The 14,213-nt window shown below is 43.5% G+C and overlaps 1 protein-coding gene across 1 annotated transcript; it reads right to left on the minus strand.

Annotated features, from left to right (window-relative positions):
• Positions 1-845: 845 nt before the first annotated feature.
• LOC145016754 (uncharacterized) lies at positions 846-1,987 on the minus strand. Its single transcript, XM_078974979.1, has 3 exons — positions 1,975-1,987; positions 1,619-1,863; positions 846-1,493 (listed from the first exon to the last, which is right to left on the minus strand). Exons 1-3 carry the CDS (start codon positions 1,985-1,987, stop codon positions 846-848), a joined length of 906 nt encoding a protein of 301 aa, XP_078831105.1.
• Positions 1,988-14,213: the final 12,226 nt, after the last annotated feature.

Raw genomic sequence — 14,213 nt, forward strand, 5'->3', positions numbered from 1 at the left:
AAAAACATGTAGAAACGTTAGATATTAAAAATCAGGTCTTCTGCAACACGGACTCGTCGAGTCCACGAACCGACTCGGCAAGTAGCATGAACAATGTGAGTTGCATTTCTGATTCTGAACAAATCATCCATCAAAAATCTAAATTAGGTCCAGGGGTTTGTTTAGGGATGTCTAACAAGCATTAATTCACAAAGAATTTCAGCAAAAACACTCTAATTTGACAAGAGATCAAAATCCTAGAATCCAAGTCAAGTCAAAATCAGAATTTTGCACAAATTAAAGTCATAATGCTACCAAATATTAGACCTTTAACAAGTTTATAAGCAAAAAAATGTTACCTTTTGGTTGGAATTGAAAGAAATCACAAGAAAATTGAGATGAAATCTTAAGAGGGAACTTGCTCGTCGAGCGGTTGTGGCTGATGAATGAGAATGTGTTTTTACTGTTAGGTTTAAAACCCTAGTTTATAGATTGTAAAAATATTTTTTTTCGGGTTAATACGTGGACTCGCCGAGTAGGGTACCTACTTGCCAAGTAGATACGCAAATCTGCAAAATATCGCGATTTTTCAAATGGACTCGCCGAGTAGGTAAATGGACTCAATGAGTTTTTCAATCTATTTGAAATTTTGTGAGTTATTTAATTTTATGCCACCATACCCCACACTTGAGATTTGCTTGCCTTCAAGCAATCATTTTATTCAGAGAAGAAGATTGAAAAAGACAAATCCTAAAAAGCAAAAAATATAATGAAAAAGAAAGGTAAAAAGAATGCAAACTCTTAGATTGGGTTGCCTCCCGGAAGTGCTTCTTTTTGAGGAGTCGTTAGTTGGACTCCTTCCCACACTACGTTTCAATGGTTTCTTCCAAATCCAACCATTCTTCAAGTCCTTCATCTTTTGGGATTCCTTCTTCATAGTTTTTCACCCGATGCCCATTAACCTTGAAAGGGGTTTCATCGTTTGATATAAGCTCGATAGCTCCATGTGGGAAAACTTGTTTAACCATAAAAGGCCCATCCCACCTTGGTTTTAGCTTACCCAGGAAAAGCTTTAACCTTGAATTGAAGAGTAGCACCTTTTTTCCTTCATGAAAATCCTTATTACCCTTTAGTATCATGTCATCCCATTTCTTAGTCTTCTCTTTGTATATTAATGAATCTGAGTATGCTTCATTTCTAAATTCTTCAAGAGCATTCATTTGCATTAATTGGTTGGTACGAAGTTCATCTAACTCAAAATTACACATCTTTAAAGCCCAAAATGCTTTATGCTCTATTTCAACCGGAAAGTGACAATTTTTTTCATAAACCAACCTATATGGTGTAGTACCAATAGGTGTTTTGAAAGCTGTTTGAAAAGCCCAAAGTGCATCATCAAGCTTACCCGACCACTCCGTTCTATTTCCTCCAACCGATCTCTCCAAAATTCTTTTTAATGCTCGATTTGTCACTTCAGTTTTCCACTTGTTTGTGCATGATAGGATGTCAAAAACCTATGGTGTACACCATATCTTTTTAACACCTTAGCTAATTGATAATTTTAAAAGTGAGTGCCCCAGTCACTAATAAGAGCTTTAGGAACTCCAAACCTTGAAAATAACTTTTTAAGAAAACTCACCACCACTCGAGCATCATTAGTAGGTAATGCTTGTGCTTCCGCCCATTTACATACGTAGTCGACTGCCACAAGGATATATTTATTCCCTTTTGACATTGGGAAGGGTCCCATAAAGTCAATCCCCCAAATATCAAATATCTCACAAACTTGAATATTATTTTGAGGCATCTCGTTTCGGGATGTTATGTTCCCCGGTTGTTGGCATGAATCACATTCTTTGACATATTGAGAAGCATCTTTAAAAACTGTAGGCCAATAAAAACCAATATCAAAAATCTTTTTCGCCGTATATTATGCTCCATGATGTCCTCCAATGGGCCCTCTATGGCAATGTTCCAAGATTTCCAGATACATACATCTTTGTATCATCCCGTCCGCGCAGCTTCGGAAAAGGTACGGCTTGTCCCAAAAGTAATACTTGATTTCTAAAAAGAATTTCTTCTTTTTTGTTGGGTTAAGTCTTTTGGAATGTATTCAGTAGCTAAGTAATTAGCTATATCCGCAAACCATGGTACCTCTCCCGGTATCACCAAAAGATATTCTTCGGGAAAATCATATCCAATCTCGTTTTCCTCTAATTCTTCCAAATGCTGATTCTCTAATCTTGATAAATGATCGGTAGCCACGTTTTCCATTCCCTTTTTATCTCTTATTTCAATATCAAATTCTTGTAGAAGAAAGACCCAACGTATTAATCTGGGTTTTGCATCTTGTTTACCAAATAGATACTTTAGGGCAGAATGGCCGGTGAAAACAATTGTCTTGGACAAGACTAAATAGGGTCGGAATTCATCAAAAGCATATATCACTGCTATCAACTGTTTCTTGGTAGTAGTATAGTTTTCTTGAGTTGGGTTCAAAGTCTTACTTGCATAATATATAGGATGAAAGTGTTTGTCAATTCTTTGTCCCAAAATGGCTCCTATCGCGTACTCACTAGCATCACACATTAGCTTGAAAGGAAGATTCCAATTTGGGGCTATCATTATAGGAGTAGTGGTCAACCTTTCTTTTAATAATTGAAATGATTCATGACATTCTTTAGAGAAATCGAATGGATCTTCCTTCAAAAGAAGTTGAGTCAAAGGCCTAGTGATCTTTGAAAAGTCTTTAATGAAGAGACGATAAAATCCTACATGGCCAAGAAAGCTTCTTACCCGCTTTTACATTTGTTGGAGGTGGGGTAACTTAGCTATTGTGTCCAATTTTTCTCTATCTACCTCGATCCCCAACCTTGAAACCTTGTGTCCTAAGACAATCCCTTCCTTTTACTATGAAGTGGCACTTTTCCCAATTTAGTACTAGGTTTGTCTTCTTTTATCTTGCTAACATTAGATCTAAGTTGGATAAGCAATCTTCAAAAGAGGATCCAAACAACGAGAAGTCATCCATGAAAACCTCCATAGATTTCTAGATTGTGCCATGGAAGATAGCCATCATGCACCTTTGGAATATAGCAGGTGCATTGCATAACCTAAAAGGCATGTGTCTATATGCAAAGGTCCCACTTGGGCATGTAAAAGTGGTCTTCTCTTTATCTTGTGGATTGATTGGAATTTGAAAATACCCCGAAAACCAATCGAGAAAACAATAGTATAGATGAGTGGAAAGCCTTTCTAGTGTTTGATCAATAAATGGCAACGAGAAGTGATCCTTGCATGTAGCATCATTAAGCTTTTTGTAGTTCATGCAAATGCGCCACCCGGTTACTGTTCTTGTTGGAATTAACTCGTTATCAGCATTAGTAACCATCGTCATTCCCTCCTTTCTTCAGTACTACTTGCACCGGAATTACCCATGGGCTATCAGACATTGAGTAAATGATCCAAGCATCTAATTGTTTAACCACCTCCTTTTTCACCAGTTCTTGCATATTTGGGTTAAGTCTTCTTGGGCGTTGAACTACATGTTTAGCCCTGTCTTCTAGGTTAATCTTATGAGAACAATAGACTGGACTTATCCCCTTGATATCAGTTATCTTCCATGCTATGGCCCCTTGTATTTTCTTTAGTACCCCCACAAGGCTTTCTTTTTCATGTTTAGCTAGATAAGAGGCTATAATTACTGGTTTTTGTTGGCCATCTTCAAGAAATTCATGCTCCAGATGATCGGGAAGAATTTTATGTTTAGATTTCATTTTCTGTATGTTGAACACGTCGAGTGTAGTGAGTGGACTCGTCGAGTACCAGGAAAAATTCGCGACTGATCGATATTTTTCGAATGGACTCATCGATTCGGTGGATGCTACTCAGCGAGTTGGACTTTTAGTACTTCTGATTAATTCGTTATATTTAGCTTCCTCGAGCAATCTCTCTATCTCCATCAGGTCTCTTTCAGCATTAAATTCATCCTCAAAGGTAACAGTGGGCTTGTTTGGCTTGTCTTCTTTCCATTCTTCCATTAATTCTTCTAACATATCAAACGAGAATGTCGTGTCATCACTATACCTTGCATGATTCATTGCTTGATCAACTCCAAATGTAACTGAATCCTCTCCCACCGAGAGGGTAAGTTTAGAATCTCGCATGTAGCACTCGCGGTGTTAAGGAAGGGTCTTCCAAGTATGATCGGGACTTGATGGTTCGCTTCCATGTCTAGTACTATGAAGTCCGCAGGGAACACAAACTTATCAACTTTCACCAATATATCTTCGCGTATTCCCCTTGGATATGTGACCGTTTTATTTGCTAAGTGAATTGCCATTCAAATTGGCCTTGGCTCTGGAATATTCAATTTCTTGAAGAATGAATATGGCATAAGGTTAACACTTGCCCCCGAATCAGCTAATGCATGTATAATTGCTAAATTTCTGAATTAACAAGGCAAGGTCAAACTTCCTGGATCACCCTTTTTCTTAGGTAATTTGTTTAACATGGTAGTTGAACAATTTTCATTTAAGACCACTTTCTTCACCTCTTCCATCTTCTTTCTATTAGTTAGAAGCTCCTTTAGGAATTTGGCATATTTAGGCATTTGTGCAACTGCTTCAATGAATGGCATATTGATTTGAAGGGCCTTTATGTGTTCCAGGAAATTTTGGTAATCAACCTTGTTATTGTCTTGTCTGGATAGAGCTGGAAACAGCAATGGAGACTGATATGGTTTAATATGAGGCTTATTTTATGTTCAGGTGGGAGACTCGTCGAGTTCATATCTCGGAATTGGCACGTCAGATCAGGAATTTGCGATCTTTCAGTTTCTGTTTCTTCCTCTTGCACCAACTTAGGATCTTCATTCTAAATAGGGGCCAGAGGAGTTATAATCTTCCTACTCCTAGTTGTCACGGTGTTTATATGTGCGCCTTTCGGATTGTTTTCGGTATTACTAGGAAGCCCACCCGGTCGTCTCTCATTTATTTGTAATGCAAGTTGGCCCAGCTGTTTTTCAATATTGAGAATGGAAGCTTGCTGATTCCTAAGTAATGTTGTTAGGTCTTTCATCATGATTTGGTGCACTTTCATTAAGTTTTGTTGCTCCTTAATTGCAGCATCAGTATCGTTGTGCCTTTTTTCGGAGGCAGTTGCAAATCTCGTAAGCATATCTTCAAAGTCTGACTTCTTTTCTGGAACCGGTTCCTCCTTTTAATAAAAGCCTCTTCCTCTTTGCTTGTACTTTTCCTCCTTTTCCTTCTTGTACTTATCATAAGGTACCCATTCTTTCTTAGGTTTGTGCCAATCATCAACATATCTATCACCGCTTGAGTAACACACTTGTACTTTCCGGTTTCTGTTCTCGTCAAGGTCACATTCTTTAGTAAGGTGGGGCCCTCTATAGTTTTCACATCCCACTCTCATGGCATGGATGGATTGGTCCATCTTAGTCATTCTTCTATCCATGCTTTCCAATTTTTCCATCATTTTCGCCATGTGTAACAACGTCAATTTCAAAACAATTTTTCACATTTTAAAAACACACTTTCATTCATAATAGTTATAAAAATTTCACTGTATCACATAACAGCCCATAACATTTCATCCCAAGATCATAATATGTAAAACTCCTCATGTGTGTACTGATCAGGCCGACGCCTTCCCGCGATCCTCACTGGTACCTGAAACACATAACACAACACTATAAGCATAAATGCTTAGTGAGTTACCCAAAATACCACATACAACACATATGCCTTTCCATGCCATAACTTTGTAGGATCTTCCGATCCAAGTGTCTCTGGCGACTTCCATCCCGAATCCTAGTAGACCTTCCAGTCTTACCCGTATCGACCTTCCGGCCCGCAACCTCCTGACCTTCCGGTCCTTATCATACATAACACATATATATCACATAACAGCATATAACACATACATCTCAAAGCATACAAGACCTTCTGGTCATACATAGGTACCCTTCCAGGTACAGTATAGTGAGAAGACTCACCTCGGTATCTCGGATAATCTTGCACTCGAACGCACTGGTCTAGTCCCTGCCTAAACACATAACAATACTCTCAAATAAATAATGGCTCTCAAAGGCTAGATTAAATCCACTATACGATTTCCACAGAAGGGTAAAAGACCACTCTACCCCTCTCTGACCCAAAAGTCCAAAGGTTGACAAAAACCCTAAAAGTCAACGAAAGTCAACAGGAGGCGGTACACGGCGCGTACCTTCTCTGTGCGCGGGGCGTACGCCAGCAAACCACAATCGGGGTCTCAACCCCTTACGCTATGCATACTGAGACTTACGCCCAGCGTAAGTCTCAGTTTCAGCCATTCCATGGATTTTGGTCTTAAACGGTTAAGACTCTCCTTCAACTTGCAGATCTGGCTCTCCTTAAGTCTCTTATCCCATAAAGTCGGAACCTTTAAGCCTTGGCATGGTTGTAAAGGTCCCTACACCGTCTAACACCTTTCCTTTTTCCTCCAAAGGTCTAGATCTCATGCATGGCTCATTATTTACATCTAATATTCCATTTTTATGAACATACAACTCTTATAGTCCTGAAATATGATAGATCTAGGCCAATGGAGACCATTTTCTCATAAAGTCTCCATCTTGGGACTAAAAACCCTAGAAATTGGTCCAAGAAGCACACAACACAAATGACAAGGAAAGTTTTGAGCTTTTTACCTCAGGAAGAAGCTCCAACCTCTGAAAAGCTCGGATCTAATCTTTCCCACAGACTTCTAGCTTCCAAAATGGCCTCTTCTTCTCTTCCACCACCTTGAAATGACACTTAGGAGCTTAGAACACCAACACACTAGATAGGAACGAAGGAGGACTCTCTAAAAGGGTTTCACTCTCTGGAATGGAGGCTGAGGTCAAGGCCATAGCATTCCTTTTATAGTGCTCAAGCCCCAAATTAGGGTTTACACCTGGGCTCGCTACGCCCAGCGTAACCCTGGGTACTCCCAGCGTACCCAAATGAGTCTGCGTCCAAATTAAGCGTGCGAGTACGTGCAGCGTACTCCTCTGTATGCCCATCATACTCACTATCCTAACTTTTTACTTAAGGGACTTAATTTGACAACTTGGAAAAAGGAGAAGGGTTAAATAGCTTTACCTAAATTTTGGGATGTTACAATTCTCCCCCACTAGAACCATACTTTGCCCTCGAAGTCTCATGTCAAAAACAACTCTGGATGCTGCTCCCGCATCTCCGACTCCGGCTCCCAAGTCAGCTCGGACCCCCCCCCCCCCCCCGATGCTGCCACTAAACCTGAACCAGGGGCACCTCCTTGCTCCTTAAAACCTTGATCTTCCGATCCAAGATTTCGATCAACCTCTCGACATAATTCAAACTCGCATCCACTTGGATATCCTCCAACGGTACCACTACCGACTCGTCGGCTATACACTTCCTCAGTTAAGATACGTGGAAGGTGTCATGAATCTGGCTCAACTCCGCAGGTAGCTCCAAACGATATGCTACTTTGACCACCCTCGCGATCACTCTAAATGGCCCAATATATCAGGGCCTCAGCTTGCCCCTCTTCCTGAATCGAATCACTCCTTTCCAAGGATACACTTTCAGAAGTACAAGATCCCCGACCTGAAACTTGAGCTCGGATTGTCGCATGTCCGCGTAACTCTTCTGGCGGCTTTGAGCTGTCAACAATATCTGTCTAACCTACTATATCTGCACTGTTTTCTGAAGTACTAACTCAGTGCTACCCAACACACGTTGCCCGACCTCTCCCCAGCTGATGGGAGTCTGACACCTCTGCCCATATAATAACTCAAAGGGAGGCATACCGATACTCGAATGGTGGCTGTTGTTATAAGAAAACTCAGCCAAAGGCAGATACGTGTCCCAACTCCCTCCGAAGTCCAACACACAGGCCCGAAGCATGTCCTCGAGCGTCTGAATTGTCCGCTCACTCTGTCCATCCGTCTGTGGGTGGTAAGCGGTACTGAAATGCAGCCTAGTATCCAACTCCTCATGGAACTTCTTCCAAAACCTGTAAGTGAAACGCACATCTCGGTTTGACACAATCGATATCGGTACACCATGTCGCGATACCACCTCCCTCACATACAACTCTGCCAACCTCTCAGCAGAAGAGCTCTCACTGATAGCAAGAAAGTGAGTGCTCTTCGTCAGCCGGTCGATGATCACCCAAATTGCATTGACACCCCTTGCGGTCCTCGGAAACATGGTGATGAAATCCATAAAAATCTGTTTCCTCTTCCATTGGGGAACCTCAAGTGGCTGCAACAAGCCATGAGATTGCTTGTGCTCAGCCTTAACCCTGCGACAGATTAAGCACCTCTCAACAAACCATGCTACATCCCTCTTCATACATGGCCACCAATAATTCTTCTTCAAATCCAAATACATCTTAGTGGCCCCAGGATGGATCGAAAATCTTGATTTATGCACCTCCTCCATCAAGGTGGTGCGCCCTCCGCCTGCATACGGCACCCAAATCCGACCCTGAAGGGTCATCAACCCGCGACTATCGGTAATGAACTCCGGCACCTGCCCAATCACCCGCTCCCTCTTACGGTTATCTGGTCTCACGGCCTCTGCCTGGGCCTCCCGAATGGTGTCCAACACCAGAGCCATCACTATCAACCACATACAAATATCCCGAATCGGGGCGCTTTCTGCCCTACGGCTCAGGGCATCAGCTATGACATTAGCCTTGTCTGGATGGTACAGGATCTCACAATCGTAATCCTTTACCACATCGAGCCATCTCCTATGGCGCATATTCAGATTTGGCTGGTCCATCAGATACTTCAAACTCTTGTGGTCCGTGTAGATGGTACACCGAACCCCATACAAATAATGATGCCAGATCTTGAGGGCGAACACCACTGCCCCCCAACTCCAAATTATGGGTGGGATACCTCGTCTCATGAGGCTTTAGCTGCCTCAATGCATATTCTATCACATACCCCCTCTTCATAAGTACTGTATCCAACCCCGATATCGATACGTCACAATACACCACAAAATCCTCCATCCCTTCCGGGAGGGCTAGCACCGGGGCTTTGCACAACCTCTGGCGAATTGTCTCAAACGAGGTCTGTTGCTCCGGACCCCATGAAAAAGCAACACCCTTCGGGTCAACCTGGTGAGAGGCACGGCGATCTTAGAGAAATCCTGATAAATCTCCGATAATAGTCGGTCATCCCTAGAAAACTTCTAATCTTGGTGGGTGATCTCGGTACCTCCCATCTCATAACCACCTCAATCTTGGCCAGATCGACCAATATCCCATCCTGGTTAACGAGGTGTCCCAAGAACTGGACCTCTTGTAACCAAAAATCACAATTGGTGAATTTGGCAAAAAACCCTCTCCGATCTCAATACCCCGAGAATCTCTCTCAGATGCTCCTCGTGTTGCTCTCTAGATCTCAAGTACACCAAAATGTCATCAATGAACATGATCACTGACCGATCCAGCATCGGCCTGCACACCCTGTTCATGAGATCCATGAATGCTGCCGGTGCATTGGTGAGCCCAAAAGGCATCACCATGAACTCGTAATACCCATGACGAGTTCTCAACGTCGTCTTCTGGATATCTTCATCCTGAACCCTCATATGATGATATCCCGACCTCAAGTCTATCTTGGAGAACCAAGACTCCCCCTGCAACTGATCAAATACATCATCGATCCTTGATAATGGATAACGGTTCTTGACCGTCAACTTGTTCAACTCCCGGTAATCAATGCACATCCGGTGTGAACCATCCTTTTTCTTAACTAAAAGGATCGACACTCCCCAAGGTGGGCTACTCGGTCTAATAAAACCTTTCCCCAGCAGCTCCTGAAGCTGTGAGGATAACTCCTACATCTCTGGTGGCGCAAGGCGGTAAGGCGCCTTGGCGATAGGTGCTGCCCCCGGAACCAAATCAATATGGAGCTCTACTTGCCTCTCGGGAGGCACACCCAACAATTCCTCGGGAAAAACATCCGGGAACTCGCACACTATCGGGACCTCATCAATCGAACTTGGCCTCCCAGCGGTCACTCGTGTGTCCATCACATAGGCTACAAACCCGCTGCAGCCCTGCTGCAAACTCTGTCTTGCTCTGGCAGCCAAACAAAATGCTAACCTGCATCGGGTACCCTCGCCATACACCGTAAGTACTCCCCCACTAGGGTCTCGTATCGTCACTAACTGACGCTTGCAGTCTATAACAGCTCCAAATCGGCTCAACCAATCCATGCCCACTATGACACATACGTCCCCCATTGCAATCGGGAACAGATCTAGTGGGAACTCCACACCGAAGATCTCAAGTATATATCCTCAAATCACATCCGTAGCATACACCGCTCGCTCGTTAGCTATAGAAACTCGCAGAGGTCGACTCAACGCCTCTCGCCGGATACTGATGTGCTGACTAAATGCCAAGGAAACAAATGACCGACTCGCACCCGAGTCAAATTACAGCAAAGCAGGTACAAAATTCACAAGAAAAGTACCTACGCATATCATAATGTAAGCACAACACCTCAATATCAACATAAATAAATGAAAGAATACATACCAGCCAATACATCGGGCGTTGCACGGACCTCCTCTGTTGTCAAATGGTCAGCTCTCCCATGAGCCTTTGGTGCCTCGGCCTTTGCCGGCCGAACCTCAGTAGTGCGTACGGCGGTAAGGGCAGATCCTTGATGTGCTCCCTGTGTTGTCCCTCGCAGCTGCGGACACTCGGCCTTCTGATGGCCCATCTGGTTGCAATGAAAGCAAACCATGAGTCCCTTGGGGGAAATCCTTGGCTATATGCCCCTCCTTGCCACATTTGTAGCAAGCACCAGATTGACAAACCCCATCGTGTTCCTTGCCGCACTTTTCGCAAGTGCGGCCCTTCTGGCCTCCAGATCTCGAATCGGCGGGCTTTGCCCGCTTGGCTGCCGGATGAAACTGTGTCGGCCGCCTGTCCATCCCCTGAGACTCGGCCTCCTCCCTGGCCTGAGTCTCCAACTCAATCTCCCTCTTCCGGGCATTTTCCTGAAGCTCAATAAATGTCCGGTAATTCGAGTTCGATACGAACTCCCGAATATCCCACCTCAAAATTCTCAAATATCGGCTCATGCGTGCCTGCTCGGTAGACACCTGCTTAGGGCAGAACATCGCCCTCTCATGAAACTTCCTAGTAATCACAGTAACGAAATCAGTACCCTGCTTGAGGGTCAAGAACTCTTGAGCCAATCACTCCCTCTCCACAAGGGGAACATACTCGTCTCTGAACATGGTGGTGAACCACTCCCAGGTCACCTCAGAAATCTCCGCAAGAGTGAAGCTTGCCGTCATGAACTTCCACCAATCCTTCACTCCCAAGCGAAGCAGGTTCAGCGCAAACCGTACCCTCAAATGCTCAGGACAAGAACACGTGTACAAATATCCCTCGATATCAGAAATCCATCTCATCACAACGATCAGATCCTGCGTCCCATCAAACTCTGGTGGCTTCGTCTTGCTGAACTCCCAAAACAACAACGAGTCACCTCCCTGAGGCCTGACAGCCGCAACGGCGGCAGTAGCTGCAGCAGCCGCAGCCTCAGTCACTGCTACGTACTGATCATCGAAAGTCTCAATCAATGTGGTCTTGATAGACCCAAACATCTCTGGAATCTCGGCTCGGATGGCCGCAACCACCTCCTCATGAATCATCTAGCGGAACTCCTCATCACTCACCCCGCTGGTCCCCGGTCTGTGGCGCGTCCCAACCATGATGTTTCTCTGAAATACAACATAAACTATTAGAGACCCTACTTGAGCATACTCACACTCGATAACATATCCCTACTTGCTCCCTAGAACCCTAAGGATTCTTACTTGGACTGCACACTGATACGATGTCTTCGGTAGTACGGTCCCTTATACTACCGCCCACACCACATCAGCATTCACCCCAAGTCCTCCTCCTTGGATCCCGGATCACAAGTACTCTACACCTCGCTAGCATAGGCTACCGTTCGGTAGATCTCTCATAGGCTCCCCACTGCTATCTACTCACTCTGAAGGAGCAGAAATCTTCCTAGCCTAAGGCATCACAAATCAAGCAACTCTAGTCCTAATATAAATACCTAGCCTACTCTAGCATGCATATCATATCATAACGTATCTCATAACACATAATGTAAGGGTATTTTGGGAAATCACCGTTTGGGCGATGGCTGATCATACACACTGCTCTGCTTTGCTCTTTCAAAACCTTTTTACTCTTGAGAAAAAATTTGTGAATCTTATATTGAAAATCTCTCAAATCCTCAGTTTGAGTTCAGACACGCCCGAAGGTGCACCCGAATCCCTCAAACCAAGGCTCTGATGTCAACTTGTAACAACGTAAATTTCAAAACAATTTTTCACATTTTAAAAGACACTTTCATTCAGAATAGTTATAAAAATGTCATTGTATCACATAACAACCCATAACATTACATCCCAAGATCATAATATGTAAAACTCCTCATGTGTGTACTGATCAGGTCGGCGCCTTCCCGCGATCCACATTGGTACCTGAAACACATAACACAACACTGTAAACATAAATTCTTAGTGAGTTCCCCAAAATACCACATACAACACATACGCCTTTCCAGACCATAACTCTGTAGGATCTTCCGATCCAAGTGTCTCAGGGGACTTCCGTCCCGAATCCCAATAGGCCTTCCGATCCTACCCGTATCGACCTTCAGGCCCGTAACCTCCTGACCTTCCGATCCTTTTCATACATAACATACATAACACATACATATCACATAACAGCATATAACACATACATCTCAAAGCATACAAGACCTTCTGGTCATACATAGGTACCCTTCCAGGTACAGTATAGTGAGAAGACTCACCTCGGTATCTCGGATAATCTTGCACTCGAACGCACTGGTCTAGTCCCCGCCTAAACACATAACAATACTCTCAAATAAATAATGGCTCTCAAAGGCTAGATTAAATCCACTCTACGATTTCCACAGAAGGGTAAAAGACTATTTTACCCCTCTCTGACCCAAAAGTCCAAAGGTTGATTAAAACCCTAAAAGTCAATGAAAGTCAACAGGAGGCAGTACGTGGTGCGTACCTTCTCTATACGCGGGGCGTATACCGGCGAACCACAGTCGGGGTCTCAACCCCTTACGCTATGCGTACTGAGACTTACGCCCAGCGTAAGTCTCAGTTTCAGCCATTCCATGGATTTTGGTCTTAAACGATTAAGACTCTCCTTCAACTTCTAGATCTGGCTCTCCTTAAGTCTCTTATCCCATAAAGTTGGAACTTTTAAGCCTTGGCATGGTTGTAAAGGTCCTTACACCCTCTAACACCTTTCCTTTTTCCTCCAAAGGTCTAGATCTCATGCATGGCTCATTATTTACATCCAATATTACATTTTTATGAACATAAAACTCTTATAGTTCTGAAATATGATAGATCTAGGCCAATGGAGACCATTTTCTCATAAAGTCTCCATCTTGGGACTAAAAACCCTAGAAATTGTCCAAGAAGCACACAACACAAATGACAAGGAAAGTTTTGAGCTTTTTACCTTAGGAAGAAGCTCCAACCTCTGAAAAGCTCGGATCTACTCTTTCCCACAGACTTCTAGCTTCCAAAATGGCCTCTTCTTCTCTTCCACCACCTTGAAATGACACTTAGGAGCTTAGAACACCAACACACTAGCTAGGAACGAAGGAGGACTCTCTAAAATGGTTTTACTCTCTGGAATGGAGGCTGAGGTCAAGGCCATGGCATTCCTTTTATAGTGCCCAAGCCCCAAATTAGGGTTTACACCTGGGCTTGCTACGCCCAGCGTACCCAAATGAGTCCGCATCCAAATTAAGCGTGTGAGTACGTGCAGCGTACTCCTCTGTACGCCCATCATACTCACTAGCCTAACTTTTTACTTAAGGGGCTTAATTTGACAACTTGGAAAAAGGAGAACGGTTAAATAGCTTTACCTGAATTTTGGGATGTTACACCATGCCATCCGAAATAGCATTCACCATCCCTCTATTTGAGTCATTTCTTGGGTTTTGATATTCTCTAGAGTGATTAGAGAATTCTTCAGTTAGCTCTTTTATCGTCGGGGGTGGCTTCTTCGTGAGTGGTCCTTGCGACTTAAGGAGTTGCCTAGTGGTTACATTTACTCCATCATAGAAAATGGAGACTTCTTGTTGACTGTTT

Source organism: Lactuca saligna, chromosome 9, assembly GCF_052625555.1.
Source record: "Lactuca saligna cultivar CGN05327 chromosome 9, ASM5262555v1, whole genome shotgun sequence".
NCBI lineage: Eukaryota > Viridiplantae > Streptophyta > Magnoliopsida > Asterales > Asteraceae > Lactuca > Lactuca saligna.